The 23,977-nt window shown below is 41.5% G+C and overlaps 1 protein-coding gene across 5 annotated transcripts in view; it reads left to right on the plus strand.

Moving 5' to 3' along the window:
• Window positions 1-22,729, plus strand: part of CBX5 (chromobox 5) — a 36,411-nt gene extending 13,682 nt beyond the window's left edge. For 2 of the 5 annotated variants that reach the window (XM_082420501.1, XM_082420498.1), the window contains exons 2-5: window positions 4,419-4,597; window positions 9,253-9,439; window positions 12,482-12,582; window positions 14,236-22,729. In XM_082420501.1, the coding sequence (XP_082276627.1) occupies window positions 4,461-4,597; window positions 9,253-9,439; window positions 12,482-12,582; window positions 14,236-14,386 (576 nt within the window). In that variant the 5' untranslated portion in view covers window positions 4,419-4,460 and the 3' untranslated portion in view covers window positions 14,387-22,729. The other 3 variants (XM_082420497.1, XM_082420499.1, XM_082420500.1) reach the window with 3 other exon arrangements.
• The last annotated feature ends 1,248 nt before the right edge of the window (window positions 22,730-23,977 follow it).

The following is a 23,977-nucleotide window of genomic DNA, read 5'->3' on the forward strand; positions in this document are numbered from 1 at the left end:
TGTCTGAAGGTCTCTAGAAACTTGAGAAGCTCTCCCCTTCCCATGGAGATTTCCATAAGGATAATAAGGTTGTGCTCAGAGGCTCAGCCTCTCTTTCTCTGTCATGGTATTGGGATTCTACCTTAATCAAGCCATCATCCTGCCAGCCATGTCTCATTTCTCACACTGGAATGCTCCCTCCTTCCAAGCTCAGCGTGAACCACCAGTCTTGATGCTTTATCTGGTCCAGACTCTAGCCCTTAAATTGTCCGTCTGACTCTGTGTTTCATTTGACCCTAATACACTGGGTCGCACTGTCTAAAAGAGAATTACGTCCCCTCCGGTGTCTGAGTGCATTTCTCATTTACTGCTGCTCCTGAGCCGATCTGTAACTTCAAGGTTAAGATAAGACACATTCCATCAGAACTATGTCGTCATCCTTGCCAGCTTCTGATCTGTGACTGTCCAGGAGATTTACAAGACAATTGCATGCCATTCTTTACAGAATATTATGGTTGGACTCTGACTCCTGGCATAAGGCCCAATTTGATTTGTCAGCTGTTACAAAACCCGTTTCCCAAAGAGAAAGGGATCTTAGCCATGTGCCTTTTAGGCAGTTCTTAAGAGTGGGAAGGAGGGAATTCATCTGGCTCTTTATTTCCTGATGTTTTAAGGAGAAGGATGGACACCTGAATGTTTTTGTCCCTTTACTCATTGAATTCCCTTGTTTCCCCTGAAAGGTTTCACTAAAATGTTAGCATTGCTGTCCTTCTTTCCTGTCCTTTATCCCTTTACAGAATTGCTTAGTCTTTTCATTCTGCCATCTCCAATGCTTTCCTGAATTTTAAGGAGTAAGAATTTTGCCCTGGAGAGAAAGGGTTACCTGCCTTTTCTCTGAAGGTTTATTAGTTTACCAGCACCTGGTTAACAGAGACACAGTTCCTCCTTTCTTGCTCTCTAACATGTTGAACTGCAGGAGTTACTGCATGTGATATGGTTTAATGGCTTAGGAATTTGGAAGGTCACATATTTCCTGCTGCTGTTGTATTAGGCCCTGTAATATTTTTACAAAAGCTTCTCTTTGGGGGACTTAATAGCCCTTTGGTTTCAACATAAACTCACTCTTTCCCTAGGTGGTAGGCAGTGGGGATTTATTTGGCCCACTTTAGTGATTCTGGGGTTAGAGCTAAAATCTATTTACTCAAGATCACACATGGCAAGTTAATCACAGAATCACAACTCTGATCTAATTCCTTTGGCATTGTTTTCATATCCCTTAACTACAAAAAGTTTTAAAAAGTTAGGAAGAATCGAGAAAGGCAGTTTTTACTCAGATTTCCTGATGGGTCTATTCAAGGTTGAAGAAATCCTCGTAGTTGAAAACTGTCCACTTTGCCCTCATACCCTACAGTTTCTTCTGTTTGATAACCAAAATAATAACCAGTCTCGATGCTTTATCTGGTCCAGGCTCTAGCCCTTAAACTGTAAAAGAATCACCATTCTTTTTTTTCCTCAGTCGGGTTCTTTGCTTTTGATTGTCCCTTTTTCTTAATCTCCTATGGCAGCAGCCTCTATCTCTAAAAGACCCATATCTGTAAAGCAGAGAGCAGAGTTTTGGAGCTCTCTAAAATGTTCTTAGGGCCAGGAGAAAGGAATTCATGGGACTGCAAGTCTTAATTCTCTTTTCTTTCAGTCTTCCTTTTCTCAAGTATTAGGGATTCTTAATATACAAAGTTTTAAATTACTATACCGTATAATTAATGTTCCAGGTGGGTAATTATTTAAAAATTTGTTCTATAACATTACAAGAACAACTAATGAGAAGTGGTTTTAATAGTAATGGTTGTGACTGGACTGCTCCCTCCCTTCTCTTTTTTAAAACTACTTAAGAATTAAATTTTTTTCTATCTATAATTTCAGCTGAAAGGTTCTTTGGTAGTGCTTCAAGTCGCTACATTCTGTTTCTGTATCCGGTGATTCCCCCCAAAGGGAAAGTTGTATAGCATCTTTGAAATCCTTCCCTTCCCCCTCTCCGGTTAGTCCCTGCACCCCACCCCCACCCCAGCAATCTTAATTAACTGTTCAGTGACAGATGGTAGAAAAGGCCTTGTCTAAAGTGCTTCTGGTGGGCTGGATTAGGGGGTGGGTAGTTTGTACTGATCTTGTTGTAGAAGGAGCTAGCCTTTCCCCGCCCCCCGCTCCCCCCCCCCCCAGTTGAGCTATAATCCTGTTATATCTTAAAATGCTATTGATTAATTCCCAGTGCTCTTAGAGGAATAAGCACAAGTTTTGGGTTGAAAATCCAAGCGCCAATTCCCTAGAGCTCTGAATGCCTTAGCCTTGAGGCCAAGGGAGGTACCTTCCAACTTCTCCACCCAGTCTTCACTGAAAAGAAAAGTTAAGCCTTTTAACTTTTCCGTTTGCCTCTCCCCCCGCTCCCTTAGTCTAGTACGGCTGCCAGTTGCCATGGCAACGGACTGGGACAGCTGCGCAGTGGCGCCTAGGCAGCTGGGTGGGGGCGGGGGAGCTGCCAGCCCGCCAAGCCCCAGACCTGGGAGGGGAGGCCCCTTCTGTTAGCCCAGAGGGAAAGAAAGAACTGGGGCGATCCGGTAGGTAAAGGAGGGAACCCCCATTCATCTGCTGCCTCTGGGGCTCCTCTTCTGCATGAAGGTGTAAAGGTAGATTTTCCTCTTTCCTCCCTCAAACTGAAGAGCACATATGTAAATCCTTGTTTTTCCTTGTGAGGCAGGGGAGGCCATAGCCACAATGCTTCACTGCATGCATCTAACCCGGGGCTGGTTTTAACCCTGGCGCTCTGACCTAAGCTGCTCAGCTCCCGGAAATTCCAAGGTGAGTGGGGGCGGGGGTGGGTTACTCTCCCTGGAATATGACATTTCCTGTCTCTGGTGAGGTTGGAGGCTGCTTTTATTTTAAATAAATCAAATAAGATTTTTTTTCTTGAAGCTTAGGACTGTCCACTGAATTCATGGAAAAATTATTTTGAAACCCCTCACCTACATTACCCCATCCTCCCACCCCGTCTTCCAAATAAAGTATGTTAATGAAGACATAGTTTTATTACGAGGCAGTAATGGGTACGGTTTTTTGGGTGGGCAGACCTATTGCTAGTAAGTTCTGGAGGTATGGTTTCCAACTGTATATTCTGGGAATAATTCCCTAAAATTTGCTAATTTGAAGTAAATTGATAAATGCAACTTTTTATGCTACTCGAACAAAATTCGGAGATCAGTAGTGACCTTCCCTATTGCTGGGGTGGTCTTCTGATCCGGATGGAAATATTTTTAGTGCTGAAAAAAAGCTTTAAAGGTTACAGCAAAATAAAAAGAGTTCAGCTAAGAAAACAGTTCCTGCTACTCTGTAATCCAGACTCTAGGCACCATTTAACATGGTTAAGGAAGAATTCTTAAAAATGATTATGGTAACAACAACGTGGGAATTTAAAAAACTAGATTCTCTGTTGAGTACCCCTGGTTGTGCATATTTCTGAGCTTAACTCAATTTCCATTTGTGTTGCCTTGCTTCAGCTTTCCTTGGGCCTATGAATGGTTCCTCTGTGTTTTGAGGCTTCATGTTGATGTGAGTCTGGGACCAGACTTCTTTTTCCTCCTCCTCTTCCTTTGGCCCAAAGTCAACTCCAGTTAAGAGGAGAGGTACCTCCTTAATAATTGGATTAGTTGAGCCTTAAGAATTATTGAACAACTCAATGACTAATTTTGATTTTTAGGACTAAAAAATCTTTTTCTCCTTCCTGCCTCCCTCCCATCCCCAAATGAAAGGGGAAGCTTAATGTGTTTGAGATGTCAGCCTTGCTTTTGTGAGCTGATGGATGCTCAGAAGGGACAAGCTCAGTTTGTTTAAGGGAAATGTACTGAGTCACTGAAAATGTGGTGAAAGGTGCCTGAGCAGGACTTTTTTTGTGCTGCTAAGAGACTGTTCAGGATGCTCAGAGCAGAGGAAAGTTAGATTTTGGTGGCTTTTCTTATTTTCTTTTTTTTTTTTTTCCTTTTTTATAAAAAACCTTATTAACTTTGGAGGGAAATGTGTTAATTCTATCATGGTTCTTTTAAGTGAAGATTTTCCATACTTGTCTTTGAGTTTATGACTTGTAAACAGTTACAGAATTAGCTAGGAGTAAAATCCCATACATTACTTGTCTTATGGAATCTGAAATTAGAGGAGTTAGATAATTGTGCCACCTAATAATTTTGATTTTGTTAGCTGAAGAGAAAGTTGTAATTGAGAAAGTGGGGATCTGCCCATTTTTGATTAAACTCTTAGGACTCATCTGTAGGATGCTTTAAGACACAAGAAAAAGGTACATGGCAACTTTGTGTTATACCCCCTGCATCCCATCAAGAAGAGACAGAGTTTTAACTGCTCACGTGGATTCTGACCATTTTTGTCCTTCCCATTTGCAGGAACCCGGTGGCCTTAGTCTTTCAGGTGGAACAGCGTGAGACATGGGAAAGAAAACCAAGCGGACAGCTGACAGTTCTTCTTCAGAGGATGAGGAGGAGTACGTCGTGGAGAAGGTGCTAGACAGGCGTGTGGTTAAGGGGCAAGTGGAATATCTACTGAAGTGGAAAGGCTTTTCCGAGTAAGTGCCTTCTCTCAGGCTTTGGGACTCTGCGCAGGTAGACAGACACAGACATTTCCCTGTGAACCATCACCATCTTTTTCTTTCACCACCTGCACTCCTTTCTAAGAGTCAGAAGACACAGCAATAAACTAAGCAAAATCTCCCCCTTCTTGGAGCTGATGTTCTAATGAGAATGCTTTTGAGAGGCAGTATAATGAACTGGTTAGGAGCATAGACTGGGGGCCAGATTGCCTGGGTCCAGATTCTTGCTCTACCACTTATGATATGAGCTGGGTGACCTTGGTGAAGTTCCTTAATCTTTTTTCTTCCTCAATAAAATAGGGATAAGAAATAGTATATATCATAGAGACATTGGGGAGATGTGTAGAGCCTGACACATAAGCTCAGTGTAAGTATAAACTGCTACTGTTACTGTTCTTTTGGATGTAACTAAGCGAAAACACATACATTTAAGCAGAAGAAGTCGTAGTTGATCCCATAGCCCATAGCTTTCGATAATGATCCTTGGACCTCAAGATTGTCCTAGGATGAAACACTCATCTTAATGAGAGACTTAAATCTGAGACCACACTTTTCCCCCAATATTTATTTTTAAAAATTTCAAATATACATACAGCTGAGGCAAAAAAAATTGAGTGAACACTCAGATACACACCACCTAGTTTCTACAGTTAACATTTTAATATAATCTATCCCTTTATCTCTCAATTTATCTTTTATTATTATAAAACCCCTCTTTTTAGGTCAATGAGCTTTAAGAATGGTACTGAAGTGTTGACTATTCAGAATTAGGCAGTAACTGACTTTATGTTGAAGTGCTAAAGTAGGTTATTCTTTCCTTTGGAATAAGTAGAACTAGACACACAAGCATAGGAGAGGTAGCTTGAAAAGTGAAATACATGAAGCTGTGTGATCATTAGGCATTTTGCCTCAATTTCTCATTAATTCTCTTCCCAGGATGCCTGATAACAAAGAATGGGTTTCTCTGAACTCCAGTGAGCTTTTAGGAACTGGTTTAGGCTCCTTAGAGTGGGGCTGTCCAATAAAAATGTAATGCAAGCCACATATGTAATTTCAAATTTTATGGTGGCTACATTAAGGAAAAGTGGAATTAATGTTAATAATATATTTTATTAAGCACACTACATCAAAACGCTATTTCAAAATTAATTAATACAAAAATTATTGATAAAATTTTACATTATTTTTTCATGCTTAAGAATTCAAAATCTGATGTATATTTTACATTTTGTAGCACATCTCAGTTCATAGTAGCCACATTTCAAATGCTCATTAGCCACACGTGGCTAGTAGTTAACCATACTGAACATCACAACTTTGAAGTGTGAGACTTAAATATAATAAAAGATTGACTGTTTTGCCAGTACCTTTGGACAAAGTTATGATCAGGAGCCTTCAGAATATATTTAAGGTTATGTTACTATGGGAATCAAGTTTCTCATGTGGAGCACTGTTGGTGTTTTAGGTGGGGCAGTTTATGCACTGCACGATGCTTAGCATCTGTAGCACACACACACACAGCACTAAATGTGGGTAGCACAGCAATCGGAATGTGCCCTCCATATTTCTAAAGAGTAGTGGTATCACAACATCTTCTAGAGATGTGAGCTATGAATTTGAGAGACCTAGAGCACCATGAGAAAGGAATTAAAATACACCTAAAGACTTTGAGGGTATTTATTTGGCCCATTGAATCACCACTGGAAATTGTTGGGCATTTTGAAGAATTTCAAGACTATATAATTGAGCTACTGGTACCTTACATACATAAAAGAGGGAAAGAAAAGGTTTAGGGTAGATGGATTAAACCTTTTTTTTTTAGTATTTACTTATTTTATTTTTTTTGGCTGCGTCGGGTCTTAGTTGTGGCACGCGGGTCTTTCATTGGGGTGCGTGGGCTTCTCTCTAGCTGTGGTGCGCGGGCTCCAGAGCATGTGGGCTCTGTAGTTTGTGGCACGCGGGCTCTCTCGTTGAGGCGTGCGAGCTCAGTAGTTGTGGCGCACGGGCTTGGTTGCCCCGCAGCATGTGGGATCTTAGTTCCCCGACCACGGATCGAACACGCGTCCCTGCATTGGAAGGCGGATTCTTTACCACTGGACCACCAAGGAAGTCCCGGATTAAACATTTGTCCTTACTTTGTCAGAAATATCCAGAGTTTATCATTAAAGACCGGAACAGATTGTGCCCCTTCAGCATTGTCTACAACTAAGTACCTACTGTTTACTAGGCAGTGGTCATATTCTACCTCATGTGTTCTCTCTCTTTAATTCTCATAACAGCCTTTAGAGGTATTTTCAGTTTACATATGAGGAAATTAGTTGTTTGCCAAAGATAACAGCACTGGTATGTGCTGAAACAAGGACCCAGCATCAGATTTCTTTGGCGCTAAAACTCAGATTCTTTATAAATTATACCGTGCTATCTTTTGGGTGAAAATTGATTGATGTAGAAATAACAATACCAATATGGTAGGAAAAGGGATAAATAATCTCATTAGAAGACTGGCTTTCCTTGCTAGCAACAGAGATTCTCTCCTACCTCTGCATCTGCTTGCTTATTATGCTACAGTGTTGGCATGTCTCTTGATTTTCGTGCCTTAATTTCTCCTGGGATAGTAAACTTACATATATATTCTGTGGATTTAGGAGAAAGTTATTGTATGAGGAATTTTTTTTTTTTTTTTGGCTGAAAGAAGAGCTATGAGGGAGAGGCTTTTCCGGTTTTGGCTCAAATGATTTAGAAATAAATTTTGTTTCATTCTTAAGTTCTTTTTGCAGAAAGTTGAAGTCTAGAGTAAATATCTCAGATTTTCCCATCATTGTGCTACTTAGTTGAGTCATTATGGCATGTGTTCAAACCATTCCAATTTAAAGATACCTTATTCAAAAAACAAAAACAATAAAGGATCTAAAATGAATGGTGCATAAATGTAAAAAATTTTTCCTCAGTCGATGAAGGGATTATAGAAACTGCTATGATATATTTACAGATATATCTTAATGTACCTAATTCTTACTATATAACCAAAAGAACCTCTGCCACTGGCTAGGAGTGAAGAGGATGCCTGGTCTAGTTTTTCCTGTGTAGAGACATTTCTTGCTTTGATTCCATAAACTGAGGATGGTAGTTGGTGGTTTGGTTTTCTAAAACCCATGCTGGGGATACAGAGAACAGCTTTGTGAATACCAACTATTCGTTTTCCTCATAGTAGGACTCCCTTGATCCAAGTTTAATTAGACACAATTTTTTAATTTGGATTGTTTTTGCTTATTAATATACAAATGTATTTTGACTACCTAGTATCCATAAGTTGAATCCAGAGCGTTGAATTAATGCACTCCAAATTCCAGTTTTGAGTCTTTTCCTTTTTATGGTTCGTCTATATTCTAATGATTTAAGCCCTTACTGCCTCTTTTCTAATTATTTTAATCTTCCAATAACTTGTTGGCATTTCTTCAAAATATAAGTAACATATTTAAGTTAGTATAAACTGGAGTGCATTTAGAATTAGATTGTCTTCTCTTCAGCATTTGCATAGATGATTATATATATGAAATCACATTATTTTGCCACTTACAAAGCAGAACTTATATTTGAGTGTTTTAACAGCTTTATTGAGGTATAAGTTACATACCATAGGATTTATTTATTGAAAGTATAAAATTCAGTGATTTTTAGTAAATTTACAGAGTATGCAACCATCAGCATGCTCCAGTTTTAGAACATTTCTGTAACCTCCCAGAATTCCCTTGAACCTAAATATTTGTATTTAATCCCAAGCCCTAGCCACAGGGAACCCCTGATCTGCTTTCTGTTTTTAAATTTGTCTTTTTCCTAGAGGTTTCATGTAAATGGAATCAGACAATGTATAGTCTTTTGCATCTGTTTTCTTTCACTTAGCATGTTCTTTTTTTATACATATATATATTTACTTATTTTTGGCTGCGTTGGATCTTCGTTGCTACGCGCGGGCTTTCTCTAGTTGCGGTGGGGGGGGGGGCTACGCTTCCTTGCAGTGTGCAGGCCTCTCATTGCGGTGGCTTCTCTTGTTGCGGAGCACAGGCTCTAGGCGTGTGGGCTTCAGTAGTTGTGGCACGCGGGCTCAGTAGTTGTGGCTCACAGGCTCTAGAGCGCAGGCTCAGTAGTTGTGGCACATGGGCTTAGTTGCTCCACGGTATGTGGGATCTTCCCAGACCAGGGCTCGAACCTGTGTCCCCTGCATTGGCAGGCGTATTCCTAACCACTGTGCCACCAGGGAAGCCCACTTAGCATGTTCTCGAGGTTCTTCCATGTTGTAGCATATATTAATATTGTGTTCCTTTGTGTTGCTAAATAGTATTCCATTGTATGGATATACCACATTTTGTTTATCTATTCACCAATTGATAGACATTTGAATTGTTTTCTGTCTTTGGCTGTTAAACTGCTGCTATAAGTAATTGTGTGCAAGTTTTTTTTGTGGATATATTTTTTCTCTTGGTTAGATTCCTAGGATCAAATTTGTTATCTCCTTTAAGCATAGGGTTTCTTTCCTTTTTGCCTACTTGTCTTCTTTAAAATAAAGGCATTGGATTCCCGCTCCTCCCCGCCCCCCTCATTTCTTTCCTTTTTTCTCCATTCTTCTTGCCCAGGGAGCACAATACTTGGGAACCTGAGAAAAACTTGGATTGCCCTGAGCTAATTTCTGAGTTTATGAAAAAGTATAAGAAGATGAAGGAGGGTGAAAATAACAAACCCAGGGAGAAGTCAGAAGGTAACAAGAGGAAATCCAATTTCTCAAACAGTGCTGATGATATCAAATCCAAAAAAAAGAGAGAGGTAAGCTTTATTTCTCCTTTTTCCCCCCACAAACTATTATTCTGCCTCCCCCAATACCCCTCCTCCCAAAACAAGGGCATTATTTTGGTTATTTCTGTTCTAAGGATGGCCTGCAAAGTAAATTGTTGAACAAAAGAGCTTCCAGGGAGACATGTTGATCGACCACAGCGCCCCCTCCTGGATGAGTGAGAAACGTAATATGTGTTCGCTGAATTGCGTTAGGGTGGCAAAAATAAATCCCGTAAAACATTCAGCCACTCTGTGCCTTATCCATGAATAAGTGGCTAATTATCTTAGAGAGGGAGAGTCTTTGGTGAATTTTTTAAGGATATAAAGGAGCTTTTTAAAAGCTTCACTTTTCTTTTGTTCCAAAGGTAGCACTTAATTTCAACCCTTTATAGTCTTTCTTTTTTTAATTAAGGTGAAATACACATAAAATACAATTAACCATTTTAAAGTGAACAGTTCAGTGGCATGTATATTCTCTTTTGATCCTATTATATTTTTATATACTCTAAATAAATTAATTTTCATCTTCCTTTTGAATCTTCTTATTGTTCAGTTTGGAAAAATGTGTTTATGAAATTTTGGTTTGATTCATTTGCCTTAATTCTTCTGAATTTTAGCTCTCAAGTAACTAGCCATAAGCAGTTATTGCCTCTCTCCTTTTTTCATATATATCTTTTCCATCTGGGCACACATATACACATACCCCACCCCTCAGCTTCCACTCCTTTCATTTATTTCAAGGTTGTGAAGCCTTTTGTGGTGAAGGATGTACTGTACCCTTAAAGTTTAATAAAATAAAAGCGTAAGTCTGCTTCTGAATCTTCTAGCATCACTGCCATAAGCATCCTTATTTATCTTCATTCTCCTTGGATACCCATCTTTCTAGAGCATCAGTTCTCAGCCCTTGCTGCACATTAGGATCATGGCAGGGGACTGGGGGGTTGCTTCAAAAACCTCCAGTGCCCAAGATGCACCCCAGACCGATTAAATTCAGATTTCTGTGGGTCGGACCTAGGCATCAGTATTTTATAGAGACTTAACACAAGTGATTCCTGGTCTCCTGAGGAAAGAAAATGGGAGACCAGCTTTCCAAAAAGAATTGAAATAAGAGTGAAAGATTGGAGGCTGCCAGTGAAAGTGGACTCTAGGTTTTTGTTTGTCTCCTTATTTGTTTCCCTAGTTAATTTTACGTTTTACAATCTTATTTTTTAAACTACCCTATTCTGGTGAGGTGTGTATATCATTGTGATACAGTGTACTGGTAAATAATTTGAGAATGCCTTCCCTTCTCTAAGGAGCTAAGACTTGTTTCTTTCTTTTTTCTTTTTTTTTTTAGCTCTTTGTATTCTGGCTCTTGTCATTTGATTCATTTTCTAGCTAAGTAAAAAGACCAAAAAACAACACAGCATAAGACTTCTGTAGCTATTTGTGACATATAGTGTGTATTGCCTCAACCTCAGGCTTCTGTCCTTTTCAAAAGGAGCGACCTGGCTTTGAGACACTGGCCAGTGCAGAGAGTTTTGTTCCTAGGCCAGGTTCTGATGCTGCTGACCTTCAGAACCACCCCACGTGTCCCTTACATTGTAATGTTCATCTGGGGCCCCGACAGCATTCTCAGCAGTGCTGGCGGCTGTCAGGTAGGCAGCTGGGAAGATAGGTGATTGTATATCTTAAAGGTGCAGGAGGGGATTTCGTTTCTTTCTTTAGACCACTGCAGAAGAAATTTGTTAGTCGGCATTATGCCTGATTTAAGATTACCGCCTGTGTAATGATTTTAGCATTTTCCTCACCTCGGCTCCTTTTCAGCAGCGTGAACAATTTTCTTCCCTTCCCTCCCTATGTGGCAAACTGTTTTCAGCCGCCAGCTATGATTTACGACTTAGTTTGTGCACCAGCATTCCAGCTGTGAGCAGCTGTGTGCACATCTGGGAACCTCCTCCCTTTAAGCACCCCCCCAAAAGAGGCTATGCTTTTGAGTCTGTATGTCCCCTGATTCATGCATGGAATTTCCTTCCCAGTGTGGGTTCTGGTATCTTTGGGGACCACCTGGACGCTGAATGTATTTCTCAGAAGAAAGCAAGGTGAATGTCAGATCAAAGAGATTTTATCATGAAAATCAGACAGTGATTTAGTTCACTTGGGCAGTCCTTCTGAATCTTTTTTTGTGTTGCCACTAGATAAGTGGCATTAGCCTCCATAATGAGGTTTTTAAAATTACCTGGTTTGTATAAAATTTCACCATTTTGCTCTCACCAGTGCCATCACACCTGAATCAGACCCTATGCTCCTTATCTAGATTGCAGTTTGACCAAGTTCGAATAATCCCCTACGGAATTATCAGTTTGTTTTAAATCACTGTCCAGTTCTGCTCTCTAAAGCTAACGACCTATCTCCATCAGGAGGGGATAGGCACAGATCAGGGCCTCTTCCCCAAGTGTGTGGGTATTACAGTATGTGAGCGCTGAAAGAAATTTGCTATTTTATGGTAGTGCCTTGAATCATTCTTATCTCTGTTCTTTCATAAATATAGATGACTATGTGAAAAGAAGTATTAAAAATATTGGTCAGTGTTAGGTGAACTAAAAGTCTAGAAAATAAAGATTGAGAGGTGGTATATTTGAAGTTTATAAAATGAAAAAGGATTTAGTTCAGGTGGGCTTGTTTATCATCTCAGAAGCAACAGTTTAGGGGTAGTCCATTTATCATATCAAGGAGATTAGATTAGGGGATTAGAGAAGTTCCTAGATGATGACTGCAGAATATTTTAAGGGATATTACGAAGTTTTAAGGACCACTCCTAATCCTTTGAAGGAATACTTGAAGGACAACTGCATCTTCCTGCAAAAATATCTCTTAGCATTATTGTCACTGGCTGACCCAGTATTGTACTTAAGTTCTAAGAACTTTATGAATTGGGTGACAAAAATGGTATCCGGTGATATTAACTTAGGTTGTGCTTTGTTGAGCTGAGAAATGGGGAGGTTTTTTACTCTTATCTCCAAGCTGTAACCTTTCTTCATCTTCTATTTATAGCAGAGCAATGATATCGCTCGGGGCTTTGAGAGAGGATTGGAACCAGAAAAGATCATTGGGGCAACAGATTCCTGTGGCGATTTAATGTTCCTAATGAAATGGTGAGAGAGATTGGGCCTCACTCTGCGATTGTGTTTCTTTGCCAGTGGCTTGCATTCGTATGGAAGATAGGGAGGGAAGACTGAGTATTCCCCAACTAAGAATTTTGATCGTCACTGATCTAAATTGTTAACTGATACCAACTGTCAGTATTAAATGGGAATTACGGTTCAGAATGGATTTAAGACATTGTAAAGCTTTGGTATTAAGCCAAATTATATTAGCCCACATACCAGAGGATGGTAGAATTGAGGTAGGAAGCATATAAACGTGACCTAACCGTTTATTTACACAGTTCTGAATCATTTACCGTCACACCATGAGCCTGTGGCCAAGGAATAGGAGTTGAGTGAGGCTTTCTGCCATCGCTGAAGACAAAGACCACTGAATAATGTCTAAAAGAGAAAAATAATGTTAACAAAAAGCATTAAGAATAACACTAGCCAAAGCACAAGTTATTTCATCCGGTAGAGGGAATGGCTCTTAAAGGAAAGTGTGGTTACTTCCCTTCAATTTGGTTTCTTAAAGACGAAGTGATTTATGGTGTGGCCCTCACTACCTCTCTGTTTCCAAGTGTTCTGGGCTTGTGATTTAAGTTTGGTCTCTAAATAGAGGGTTCATGCTACAGTGCCACAAAGTAAGCTAATTACATTAAAAGTTGTATAGTCAAGAGGTTTAATATTTTATCTGATCGAAATTTTGCTGGTAAATTACCCAGAAGTCTATATTTGAAGAATCACTATACTCTGAGTAAGGAGCTGTATTGACTGCTTTTCTCACTCAGCCATATATGGGACTTATGATTTACATTCACATATTAACTAGCTTTTTCGACCACAGTCCAAATTTGGGTAGCTGCTCTAAGCTGTGTGTTTTCCCCCTCCTCTTCTCATCCATAATGCTCACCTCTATGAATTCAACATCTCCGTTTTCTAGAGAAGGAGTTAGTTGTCTTTGCTCACATCTCAGTGGAATTTTAATTAAAAATTTTTTTTTTCTTGATTTGGAATCCTGGTTAGTTAAGGAACTTGCTAGATTTTTTTGTTATACTGGATAGTAGAGCGTGTGTAACTTGGGTACTTGAAATTTGCAGCTAATTCCTACATTTCATTTTAGTGACTAGATTTTACATTCATTGATGACTTAAATTTCTGTTTTCTTATTATTCCAATCCACAGTTCTGACCAAAAGGATGAGTGTTTAAAAAGGCCACAAGATGAGGAGGGTTAGGACCTTTTCATGATCCAGATGATCCAGAAACTGGACTGAGCAATTTATGCACAATCAGTAGGGCTGAATGTAGGTTTGATTGTGTGTGCACCCACATGCTCATACACACAAATACAAATTATGGGAGCAGAATTTATATAGTAGTTTAATTTTCAGCCTTTTGATTAAGCCTGCTGTTTTCGATCTATTCTAGCTGCAGACTTCTGTTTCTTTCTGATGTAGTGGTTAAATGATATTTACTAACAATTTGATTCATTTACTTAAATTTCTCCTTGAAAGTGTGGAACTGTTAGGATCCTTTTCCCTTTGAAATCAAGATGGAGAGGAAATGAAGTCAGCTAAATCATAATTTAATAACAGAAATCTATGTTTGGACAGACTCTCGCTCTTCCTCTCGTTCTAAGTCTCGTATTCTTTCTCTCCAGGAAAGACACAGATGAAGCAGACCTGGTTCTTGCAAAAGAAGCTAATGTTAAATGTCCACAAATTGTGATAGCATTTTATGAAGAGAGACTGACGTGGCATGCATATCCTGAGGATGCGGAAAACAAAGAGAAAGAAACAGCAAAGAGCTAAAGGAGGGGGTGGTCTCTGCCATTTCTCTTTGTACATAATACATTCACCTCCCTGCCTCCTCTCCCTCTACCCACCCCCTTCTATCCTAAACACATCCATAAAAAATGTGCTTATCACTGTGCTCCACAGGAGAAATGTTGGTATTGGTTCTCTTGTAACATAACTGATGGTCTGATTCATGATAAGTGTCTCTCTGTGAAGACCAGGCATTTACATACTGTGTGTAATTCTCACCATTTTTTCCTTTGCCCTGCTCTCTTCCTTCTGCTCCCCTGTGACCTCAAGATGAGTTTTAACTTTTTAATCACCTTAGAGTCTTGATCTTTTCAGGGTTGGTCGCTTTTTAGTGGGGGATTTTGTTATAATGATGCTGAATTTTGGTTTCTTTCTTTGGCTCTTAGAACATGTTGATGACCAGCTAGGCTTTGTTTTGAGATGTTGGGTTGGAAAAGATTGGCTTTTTAAAAAGCCAATAGCAACTGCCTGCCTGTTGGGGCTTTCCCAACCTCATTCAGCTCTACCCAGGAGAATACAGGGTTCCTCGTGTGGTCTTCTGGGCCACCCTCTGTTGTTCATCCTCACCCATCCTCCCAGAATAGCTCCATCCTTCGGAGGGCTTGAAATTTTACATTCAGATTTGTCAAGGCACTCCTTTTAGCCCCAGGACTTTTGGCCTTGTTTCTTAGCAATCCCTGGTTCTGCTCCTGCAAGTTGGTGTAGTCTGTCATAAAATGACAAGATTATTGACTGTGGAGATTTGTAGCTGTTAGTACCTGAGGATGACGGGGTAGGATACAGTCGTCCTTATTATCACATGTGGTGTATATGTGTTATTTCCTTCCATCCCTCCCGTTTGGATTATCTATTTATGTAGGTGTGAGTGACTGCCTGGTGCTTGCTTGTGCCAAGGTGCTAGGCACCCTCCAGCCCTGCCAACTTTTGTGGCCTCCCAAAGCATTCCTGTTACCAAAGAGGCTTCAAACCTGACCCTCACTTCTCAGTGGACCCAAGTTTCCCTCCATGCCATTATTTTCAGTGGGGAATTCTTAGAGGGGAGCCATTGGCCACAGTATCAATTTTAAATATTCATAGTGTTTATAATCATAAATTTCCTGCTTTGATGACTCCTGGATTTGCCACCAAGAGTCCCCAAAGTATTAATGCTCTTCCCTTTCTCCACCCTCAAACTCTTAGTTGTATCTTTTTTTTTTTTTTTAATGCATTTCCATGGAAGACTATCAACCTCAGAGAGTGACAGGCCCCGGCAGTAGCATGTTGACACGACCTCTCCCTACTCAGCAAAATACTTCCCTTTTGGCTTCTTCCTGCTTTACCATTATATTGAGAGATTATTTTTCTGATTATATTCTCTGCCTTTGTTCCCCAAGAAACGCCCTACTTCTCGTTACCCTTTTTTCCTTGTAGTTGAAGGGAGCTAGAGCATCAAGACTGAAAGTAAGGAAATAACAGGGTTTTGAGCATCCTTGTCCCAGCCCAAAGCTGAGGAGATAAGAATAAATGCTTGAAATAGCCTTAACTCTAGAGTTCACCAGCCATTGAGGTTTTTGTGGTTGCTTTTGATTTTTAAAACATACAGCTGTCTGGCCAGGAGCATTCAACCATTTCTAGATTATTCAGAGTAACAAGGGGAATGGAGAGATTGCTCCAGTCCACAGATGAGCCGAATAATATGCAAATCATATACCCATTCATAGCATTTGTTAACATTGCTTCCCTGCTCAGCTGCTGATTGAATTCTGTGTGGTTGTATAAATTATGTCAAAAATTGTACTGCACGGTTGAGAAGACAGCTGTTGCTGCGGTGACACGACAGACTGGAACAATGAAGCTTTTGGTTTCAGCCATCCAGGAAAATCCTTCTGAATGGTAATGTGATTGGGTGAGAACTCATAACCCATACTCAAGTGGGTAGGGGTTTTATCTCCATCTTCCTTAACTCTCTGAAGGAATTAAAGGCCTAGATCAAGTGCTGGATAGTTGACAGTTGTTAGTACTTACTCTGATGGGCATCTGAAAGAAAGGACAGTCAGAAAAGAGATTTTTCATACAAGTAACTAAGGATATCCATTAGGGTATACTAGAATAGGACAGAAGTAGGCCAGAGCCACTGAGGAAGTGATCCGGGTCTCTAAGTTTGCAGGTGGAGAAAATGACAGCTTATCCATGTAGCCAGTGTGTGTCTCCCAGGAGCAGTGGGTATGTAAGCAAAGTACAGTGACCATATTTTTAGAGCCCAAATCTAGCCTGTGGACAAAGAACACGACCGAAGTATTTGGTACTAAGATTGGTCTTGAGAAATGTGGGACACATGGTTGCCAGGGTTATAGGTAATACGTAAGGCATTCATCAAAATCTGATTTCTTTTAACAAAAAAAACCCCAGTATCATCTACTACTCATCACCCCTTTAATACTTCAGTCTTCGCTCCATTCATCTTTTTCTGTCCACAGTTTACTGAATCATGGTCTTGTACTGAGTGCTGCCCAAACAACTTGTTCTCTCCCTGCCTACCCACTGCTACTTCTGTAGGAACGGAGGGAGCCAGAGGCCAATACTGATCTCAGCCCTCAGCAGAAAGGAGACGGATGCCTGCCTGTTCCTTTGACATTTGTTAGTGCTGAGTAGCTGTCCAGGCCCTTGGAGGATTGCAGCCTCAAAGAGAAACCTGCATTCATGGGGCTTTCTCTTCTCAGAAGAGTTAGTGGCCCTGGGCTAAGCACTCTTAAACATCTAGGTCTCAGGTGCTCAAAGTATATTTTTCCTATGTTAAGTCCTCTTTCAAAACATCTTTCTAATGCTGAATGTTTTCTTGTAATCAGCATTCAAGGATTTATCTTTCCTGAGAATGTAGCAGAGCTTTGACCAGCAGAGTCTACCAAGGTCAGCAGAGCTGCTTTTCTGAGCCCTGGGCTGGGCGGATCCCCTCACATTAAGATCAGCTGTTAGAGAACGTCAGCCCTGATGGAAGCACCCATTTTTAACCTGGAGAGAGCTATATCATTTTTCCTCCTGCAGTCCAGTTTTCATCTGCTCAAGGGAGCATTTGGACCTGTGGTGTTCCTTAGTGCTCGAAAGTCTATGGTCCTTGGCTGGCCCCCAGCCATATATCCGTACTACTTTTTTTTGTTGAAGAAAAGTTGGTCTTGTTCCTGTAGTTCCTGCAGTTTTAGATTCTTCTTAACTTAACTCTTCGTACTTATGCTGTAGCCTCCCCGCAATCCAATTTCCTTATGTTTAGGCCAAATCCTTTGGCCTCAGGGAAGGTGCCTGTGATTTTCATCTTGTGGTTTTGTCTGATCTGTGTGTAGCCCAACTTACCTAAGGTACAGTGAGGGATCAGAGGGATCCGTGTTTGGGCTGGGGAGTGATTGTTTTTGCCCTTAGGGTTCAAATTTGAGGGCCTAAGATAAGTTTGCAGTGATCTGAGAACTTCAGGAAGGGTTCTATCATTAGATTTGAAATGTGGAAATGGTTTCTCACAAATTAGGTCAAAGGAAAAGCTCATTTTGCACCCATGACTCCATCCTTTTGGTTTAGGTTTTTAGTGTTGAGATCTGTACCTTTGTAATTAGACCACCAAGCAAGCATACCTGTGTCAGGGCAGAGAGGGGAAAGGTCTGGACCCAGTGTATATCAGTTTCATTTTGGCTTTACCACTAATCATAAAAGTTACGTTTTCAAAAATAGAGATGTTACCAGCCTTGCCCCCAAGAGCACATGCTCAGAATTGCCACCCCCCCCACCCCCAACTAATCATGGTGGATTTGTATTGAGCCATCCACATTCCAGCCACCTTAGTGTAAATCAACATGCATTTCATTCAACGGACATTTTTTGGCCCTGGGGATACCAAGTTCAAAAAGATGCAGTCCCTGACCTCAAAGAATTTTCATACAGGTGTGGGATGAACTATTAATAGTTCATTGTAATAAATGCTACAAATAGGCACACATTTTATATTTGAGCTCAGAGACAACTAACTGGTTGGTATAGTTTGTGGCCCTAAAGTAGGAGGGTGACAGCTGGTTCGTGTGTAGAAAAGACATGACCTTGGATGAATTGAACTAACTGGCCACAGATGGACCACAACAAGGGGCTGTTTTATTCTAGAAAATAAAGATAACAGGTTTGGTTAGAGATGCTACTACGACAGAAAGGTGAGTGGAGGTTGAGAACCCCTGGCTTCAGTCCCTATTTGAGGCTCTTTGCCACAGTATTTAACGGTAGTTAATCCTTGCTTGTGGAAAGTATTAACTATGTTGCAGATCCAGTTACGTGTTGTTACTTTATTGTGGGTTCTGTAAAATGTATTCCTTGTGGATATTTTATCAGTGTTGTTCACACCTTTTTTTTTCAGTTTCTCATCCCTTTTGAAGGAATTAACATGAGGCTGGCTTGAAGCCTAAAACAGGGACATACTTTCCAATGACAAGATTTGCAAAAAAATAAAAGGCTTGGGACACGTAACACCTGGGCATCTATTCTGGGCAGTGTAGTTTTATTTAACACCTCAAGACGGTGATTTCTAAGCAGAGACTTGTGTCAATTATGTGGAAACCTCTCCCAGAAATACACATGACCCAGAGTTTCGGATTTAATCAGTCTAGGGAGGTCCAGGGTGAGGCCTAGCCCTGTTAAGAAACAGTCTGACCTTAAGAAATGTCCTAGTTCTGACCATGTGACCACAGGAAAAATGCTACTTTTCTCTGCCTGCATAATTGAGAGTTGGATAATTGAAAGCTTACTAAAGTGTGAAGGTTCTTTGGATAGCTTCATAAAAATTCTAGTTTCTTTTTGCTTGCTCTGGATTTCTTGGATTTTAAACTACCTCATCTCGTCTTTTTCGAGTTACTTCAGCTTGTCGTTGCCACTTGAACATCATGCTTGACTGTGGTGGTTTTCTAAGATGGAATGTTTCCTATTCGTTGAGAGCATGTTTTCTTGCCTTTTATCCTGATCCGCATTTCACCTAACATCATCTCATTTTGCTCCTCTGTCAGAGAAATATTTTAAGATAGTTTAAAATCTTGGTTCATAGGAAGAAAGTGACCCTCCAATGCTATATTTGTCTCTGAGGTCAGTGAGAGAAGGAGTTAAAACAAGGTGGTGGGGGAAGGGACAGAACCTGCACTGGAGGCAGCCGACAGGGGAAGAGCCATTAATTAAAACAATTTCAAAGTCAACTGATTGTGATCATTAATGTCACAATAGATCAAAACCTAATTATCACTGCCTAGGTAAGAGCCATCAGTATTAATCAGAAAATCTAATAGGAAACTATTATCAAGAAATTAGGCCAAATTGAATGCAATGAACTTCTTGCCATTCTCTCTCCTCTCCTTTTTTTCTCTTTTCTTTTTTTTTAATTTGGCAATGTCCCCTGGCATTGGCAGGTGTGACCCTCAGTTGACTCAGGCCCCAGTGGCCAGTTTGTCATGCTTTTTGAGAAATTCCAACACAGACTGAACCTGAACTGTCACTGCTGTTTTAATCAGTCTTGAACTTTCTCATCACCTGGTCTTACCCAGTGTGATCAGCCATCAATGAAAAAAGGTTTATATTTAGGTCTTGGAATGGTTGGTCCTTCCTGGAACTAGAGCATCCCTGGTGAACATTATACTGTGTGTGTTGATAAATCATTCTTCGAGCTTCTGAGGTACGTAGGGTCCTGTTGCTCTGGCTACTGCAAGTAGATATGGAGGAAAGGAGGGGCTTCCTGCCTGGAGATCCTTCCAGAAGACCTTAGAAGATAGAGTTTCATCATGTCACGGCCCTTTTAAGGCTCAAGTCACTGGTTTGCAGTTTCCAGGAGCTTTAGTATTTGATTCTAAACCAGGACTGGCTGTGGGTTTAGTTTTTTTCCCCTTAGTTTTAGGGTAAGGGTCATAGTGATTTCTACCAGAATCCAGTGTAAATCCAAAGGAGGGGGGAAAATGTTTTTTCTTTTGCCTTTCTTTTGTTAAAGATTTATGCCTCTGGCAGGAGGTGAGAATATTACAAGTGTCTTCTGACTAGTTATAGAGATCACTTTATACCCTCTCCCTGAATGGAAAAGTAAGTGTCACCGTCTATATCCTTAACTGTTTTTGAAGATACTGCAACTCCTGAGGTCGAGCTGAGGCAGAAGGGGTGGAAAGATGCTGGCCTTGGGTATTGTGGGGAGGGATGAGTGGCAGCAGGGGGTGTTTGGTGGTGCTGGGGTTCCTAGCTTAGCCTGTAGAGAATGTTGCTGCTGCCACCGCAGTTGCTGGCCTTTCCCCACCAACCTGGGAGCTCAGAGCACTACGCAGACCACCACTGAGGGAGTTGTTCTTAGCTTTCTGCTTGAGTGTGGTCTTGCTTCACTCTGAATTTTAGGAATTTGGGTTACTCAGTATAGAACTTTGAGAAATTGGTGTGACTTAGTCCTTCACCTCTTAGGGTAAAGTGAGTATTTCTTTACAAAAGAATTCATTCCCTTAATGTTTAAAATGTAATTTTATTTTCAAGACACCCATTAACACATGACTTTCAGAAGCAGCTTGTTTCTTCTCCAAGGTTCCTTGCGTTGTGCTAGATATAAATAATGGGCCATCAGTTAATACTTGTGGGTTGATTGAGTTCATCTGGTTTGCAGGGTGAGGCGTGCTACCGGCTTCCTTTTGCTCCCAAGTGCGCTCTAAGATGTAAAATGCTCCGGGGAGTGGACAGGAATTGAGTGGATGCTGACTATGGTGCCAACCTCCTCAACTGATTCATAATGGCTGACCTTGGGCAAGTCACTCCTTTCAATGCCTCAGTTCCCCATCTGTCAAATGGGGGTAATAATACTGACCTACCTCACAGGGGTGTTGTGAGGCATTGTAAATCAAAGTTGATAGAATACTTGAGGGTCCTCGACAGAGGATGCCCTGAGCCGGTGTCTAGGCCTGCCATAGGCTTTTGTCCTCACTGAGCTGTCCCAAGGTTGGAACTACTTAGTGACCTTGGCAAATTTTCTGCCCCCCACCCCTCATCAAAGCTGCTAGTTCAGATGTTGACAGTGTTTCCATGAATGTTGAAGTCTTAATAGTCCAGACTTAACTTAGGATGTTACGGGGGAAGGCACTTAGTATATTTTATGTCTTGCATCCACAAAGAGAGGCTGTTTGAGACCCCAGAGCATTGCGTTAGGGAATCAGGGATGCCGCTGCTTCTTTCTCTGCTGGTTGGGAGTTAAGGTCCCATACCCCATGGGCTTGGAACAGACTTGGGTTGTCTCAGGAGCAAAGCACACACAGTGGGTTTGATTTATATCTTGGCTTGCTGCTCCCTGAACTGATCCCAGGACGGCTGGGTCACTTCACCCCTTCATGGTGTCTGCACCCGAGCCTTTGCCTCCCCATAGGAACCAGCTGGTTCAATAAACATAACCACTTCCTCCATCCCCCACCAAAAAAGAGCCACATTGGAAAATTGTTTTTCTAGAGATAAGCTTAACACTCAGAATTGGGCATTGATGCTCCTGAAAGCTTCATCCAGTTCACTGTATTCAGCATCTGTCATCTCTTTCTCGGTGTCCACTGCCTGAACCTGACTTTGACCTTTTTTCCCTCTGGTTTGGGAAAGCTTTGGACACTTTGTATTTGCCCAGGTGTGGGCCCAAGAGCCTTGCTCTCCATCTCAGTTTAGGGGCTCGGCTGGCTCCTCCTCCCAATAGGGCTCTTTCTCCTTTCCCTCTCCTTGGCCCTAGATGTGTAACCCCTGAAAAAGCACAAGGTCCTGGCCCCTTGCTGCGGTCACATTCTGGTTCTCAGTGTTTAGCGGACTCTGCCCCTCTGTTCACTGCGCTGGCGGCACCAGGCGGTTCTGTGGAGTCCTGGAGGATGGAGAGAGCACAGTCGGCCATCCGGCCAAGTAGCCAGGAGTTGATTTGCCCACGGCCACGGGCCTTCTCACCCCTTCCCACAGGATGGGATCTGAGAGACTCCAGAGGCTGGGTTTCCTTCAGCACTCGGTACCATCCTGAGTAGCAAAACAAATCACACTTTGTAGCCAGATTTCTGAATGGAAAAATGGGAAATTGAATTCTCTATGGACCTTTTTGGTTTGTGGGGGAGTTTTGGTTGTGTTTCTTGGTTTTATTTCAGCCAAACATGTCTGCTTTTGATTTTTTTTCTTTTTAGGATAAGTGATATATATATATATGTTCGCCTTTTAAATGTAAATGTTTAAAAGTAGGCAATTTATGTGTTTCCACAACTGACATCTGATACAGACCTCATTCTCTCCCCCTCTTCCACTCTCCTCTTTTCCCTCTTTTCATACTCTTGTATTGGTTCTAATAAATGGTTGCTTTTCAAATACGGATCCTGAGTGGTGGTTTCAAAAATCTGGGTCTTACACTCCTTCGTTAATTTGGGCCCCGAATGTCATCCAGTGGCTGCACATGCGTTTGTGAAAGCTGAGAGACTTGGAGAACAAGGGCTTTTTTCTAAGGATTGTTGGTCTCTGACTTTGTGCAGATAGCCACAGGGTGGCGCAAGCCTGAGGGAATAAGAGAACGTGTATCCTTTTCCCCGCTCCTTCCCTTAACCCCTTCAGACTGTATGCCTTCCTGGTCTTGGAGCTGGTGTCTCCTCGAAATGGCTCCGAGAATAAACATTAACCGTTAGGAACCCAGGGGACCACTAGAAAAGTCAGCCCCTGGTTATTAGAATTTGTGGAAAACCACATTGACAAACAATCTGAATCAGGTTTGAAAATCCCAATACATGTGAATTATATTTATGAGCTGTTTTGATTTTGATTTCACAAATACCAAAGGAACTGAGGATCTAATGATTATGGGTCATGGTGGGGGCAGTTGGAGGTTGGATTAGGAAGGAAAAAGAGTGTGTGGATAATCAAGCATTTATTGGGTGATACAAGCCTGATGCCGTTCTGAATCTAATGGATACGTGGGCAAAAACTCACAGAGGAGTGAGAAGTGAAGACGGAGGGATCCCAGAACCCAGACAGCCTCCCAGAGAGGCGCCTCCTCTCGTTTTCCACCATCTCTTATCTGCAATTCTCCCTCTTGTTTTCCCTTCTTGCTGCTGAGTTATAGGGTCTCCCCAGTCTAATCTCGTAAAGTCTTATGAAGACATCTGTAGGTTGGCTAGTTTAATGGTCCATGACCCTATAAACATGGGACAGGAGAGCCATTTGGTCCACTTCAGAGCCAGACCTTTCTGGACAGTATTTATTTCCTACCTCTGAAGCCTGGGACTGCTCACCCCCTTCCCATCTTTTTCTAGTTCTCTCACCATTGTGCCACTCTGTCTCTGCCTTGGGCTCATCAGAAAGCACGACTCTGGGGTTTTGACACCCACTCCCACTCCTAAACAACTGTGTCTTGATCTGTTTCCCTCTGACGTGTCAGGGGATATGCCTGCCTGGCCGTCACCCAGATGAGTTCCTCTCCGCTCCGCACTCTTCTCCCGGGAGCCCTGCCTCTGTGTGCTGGGCTAGGCCCCCGCCGGCCGGTGGTGCCCTCCCTTTTGTCTCCGCCAAAGGGCCGCAGAGCTCACGGAAGTCCAGGCAGGCCCGACAGCCTGGGGAAAATGGAGG

This window comes from Balaenoptera physalus (assembly GCF_965194825.1).
Source record: "Balaenoptera physalus genome assembly, chromosome: 13".
Lineage (NCBI taxonomy): Eukaryota > Metazoa > Chordata > Mammalia > Artiodactyla > Balaenopteridae > Balaenoptera > Balaenoptera physalus.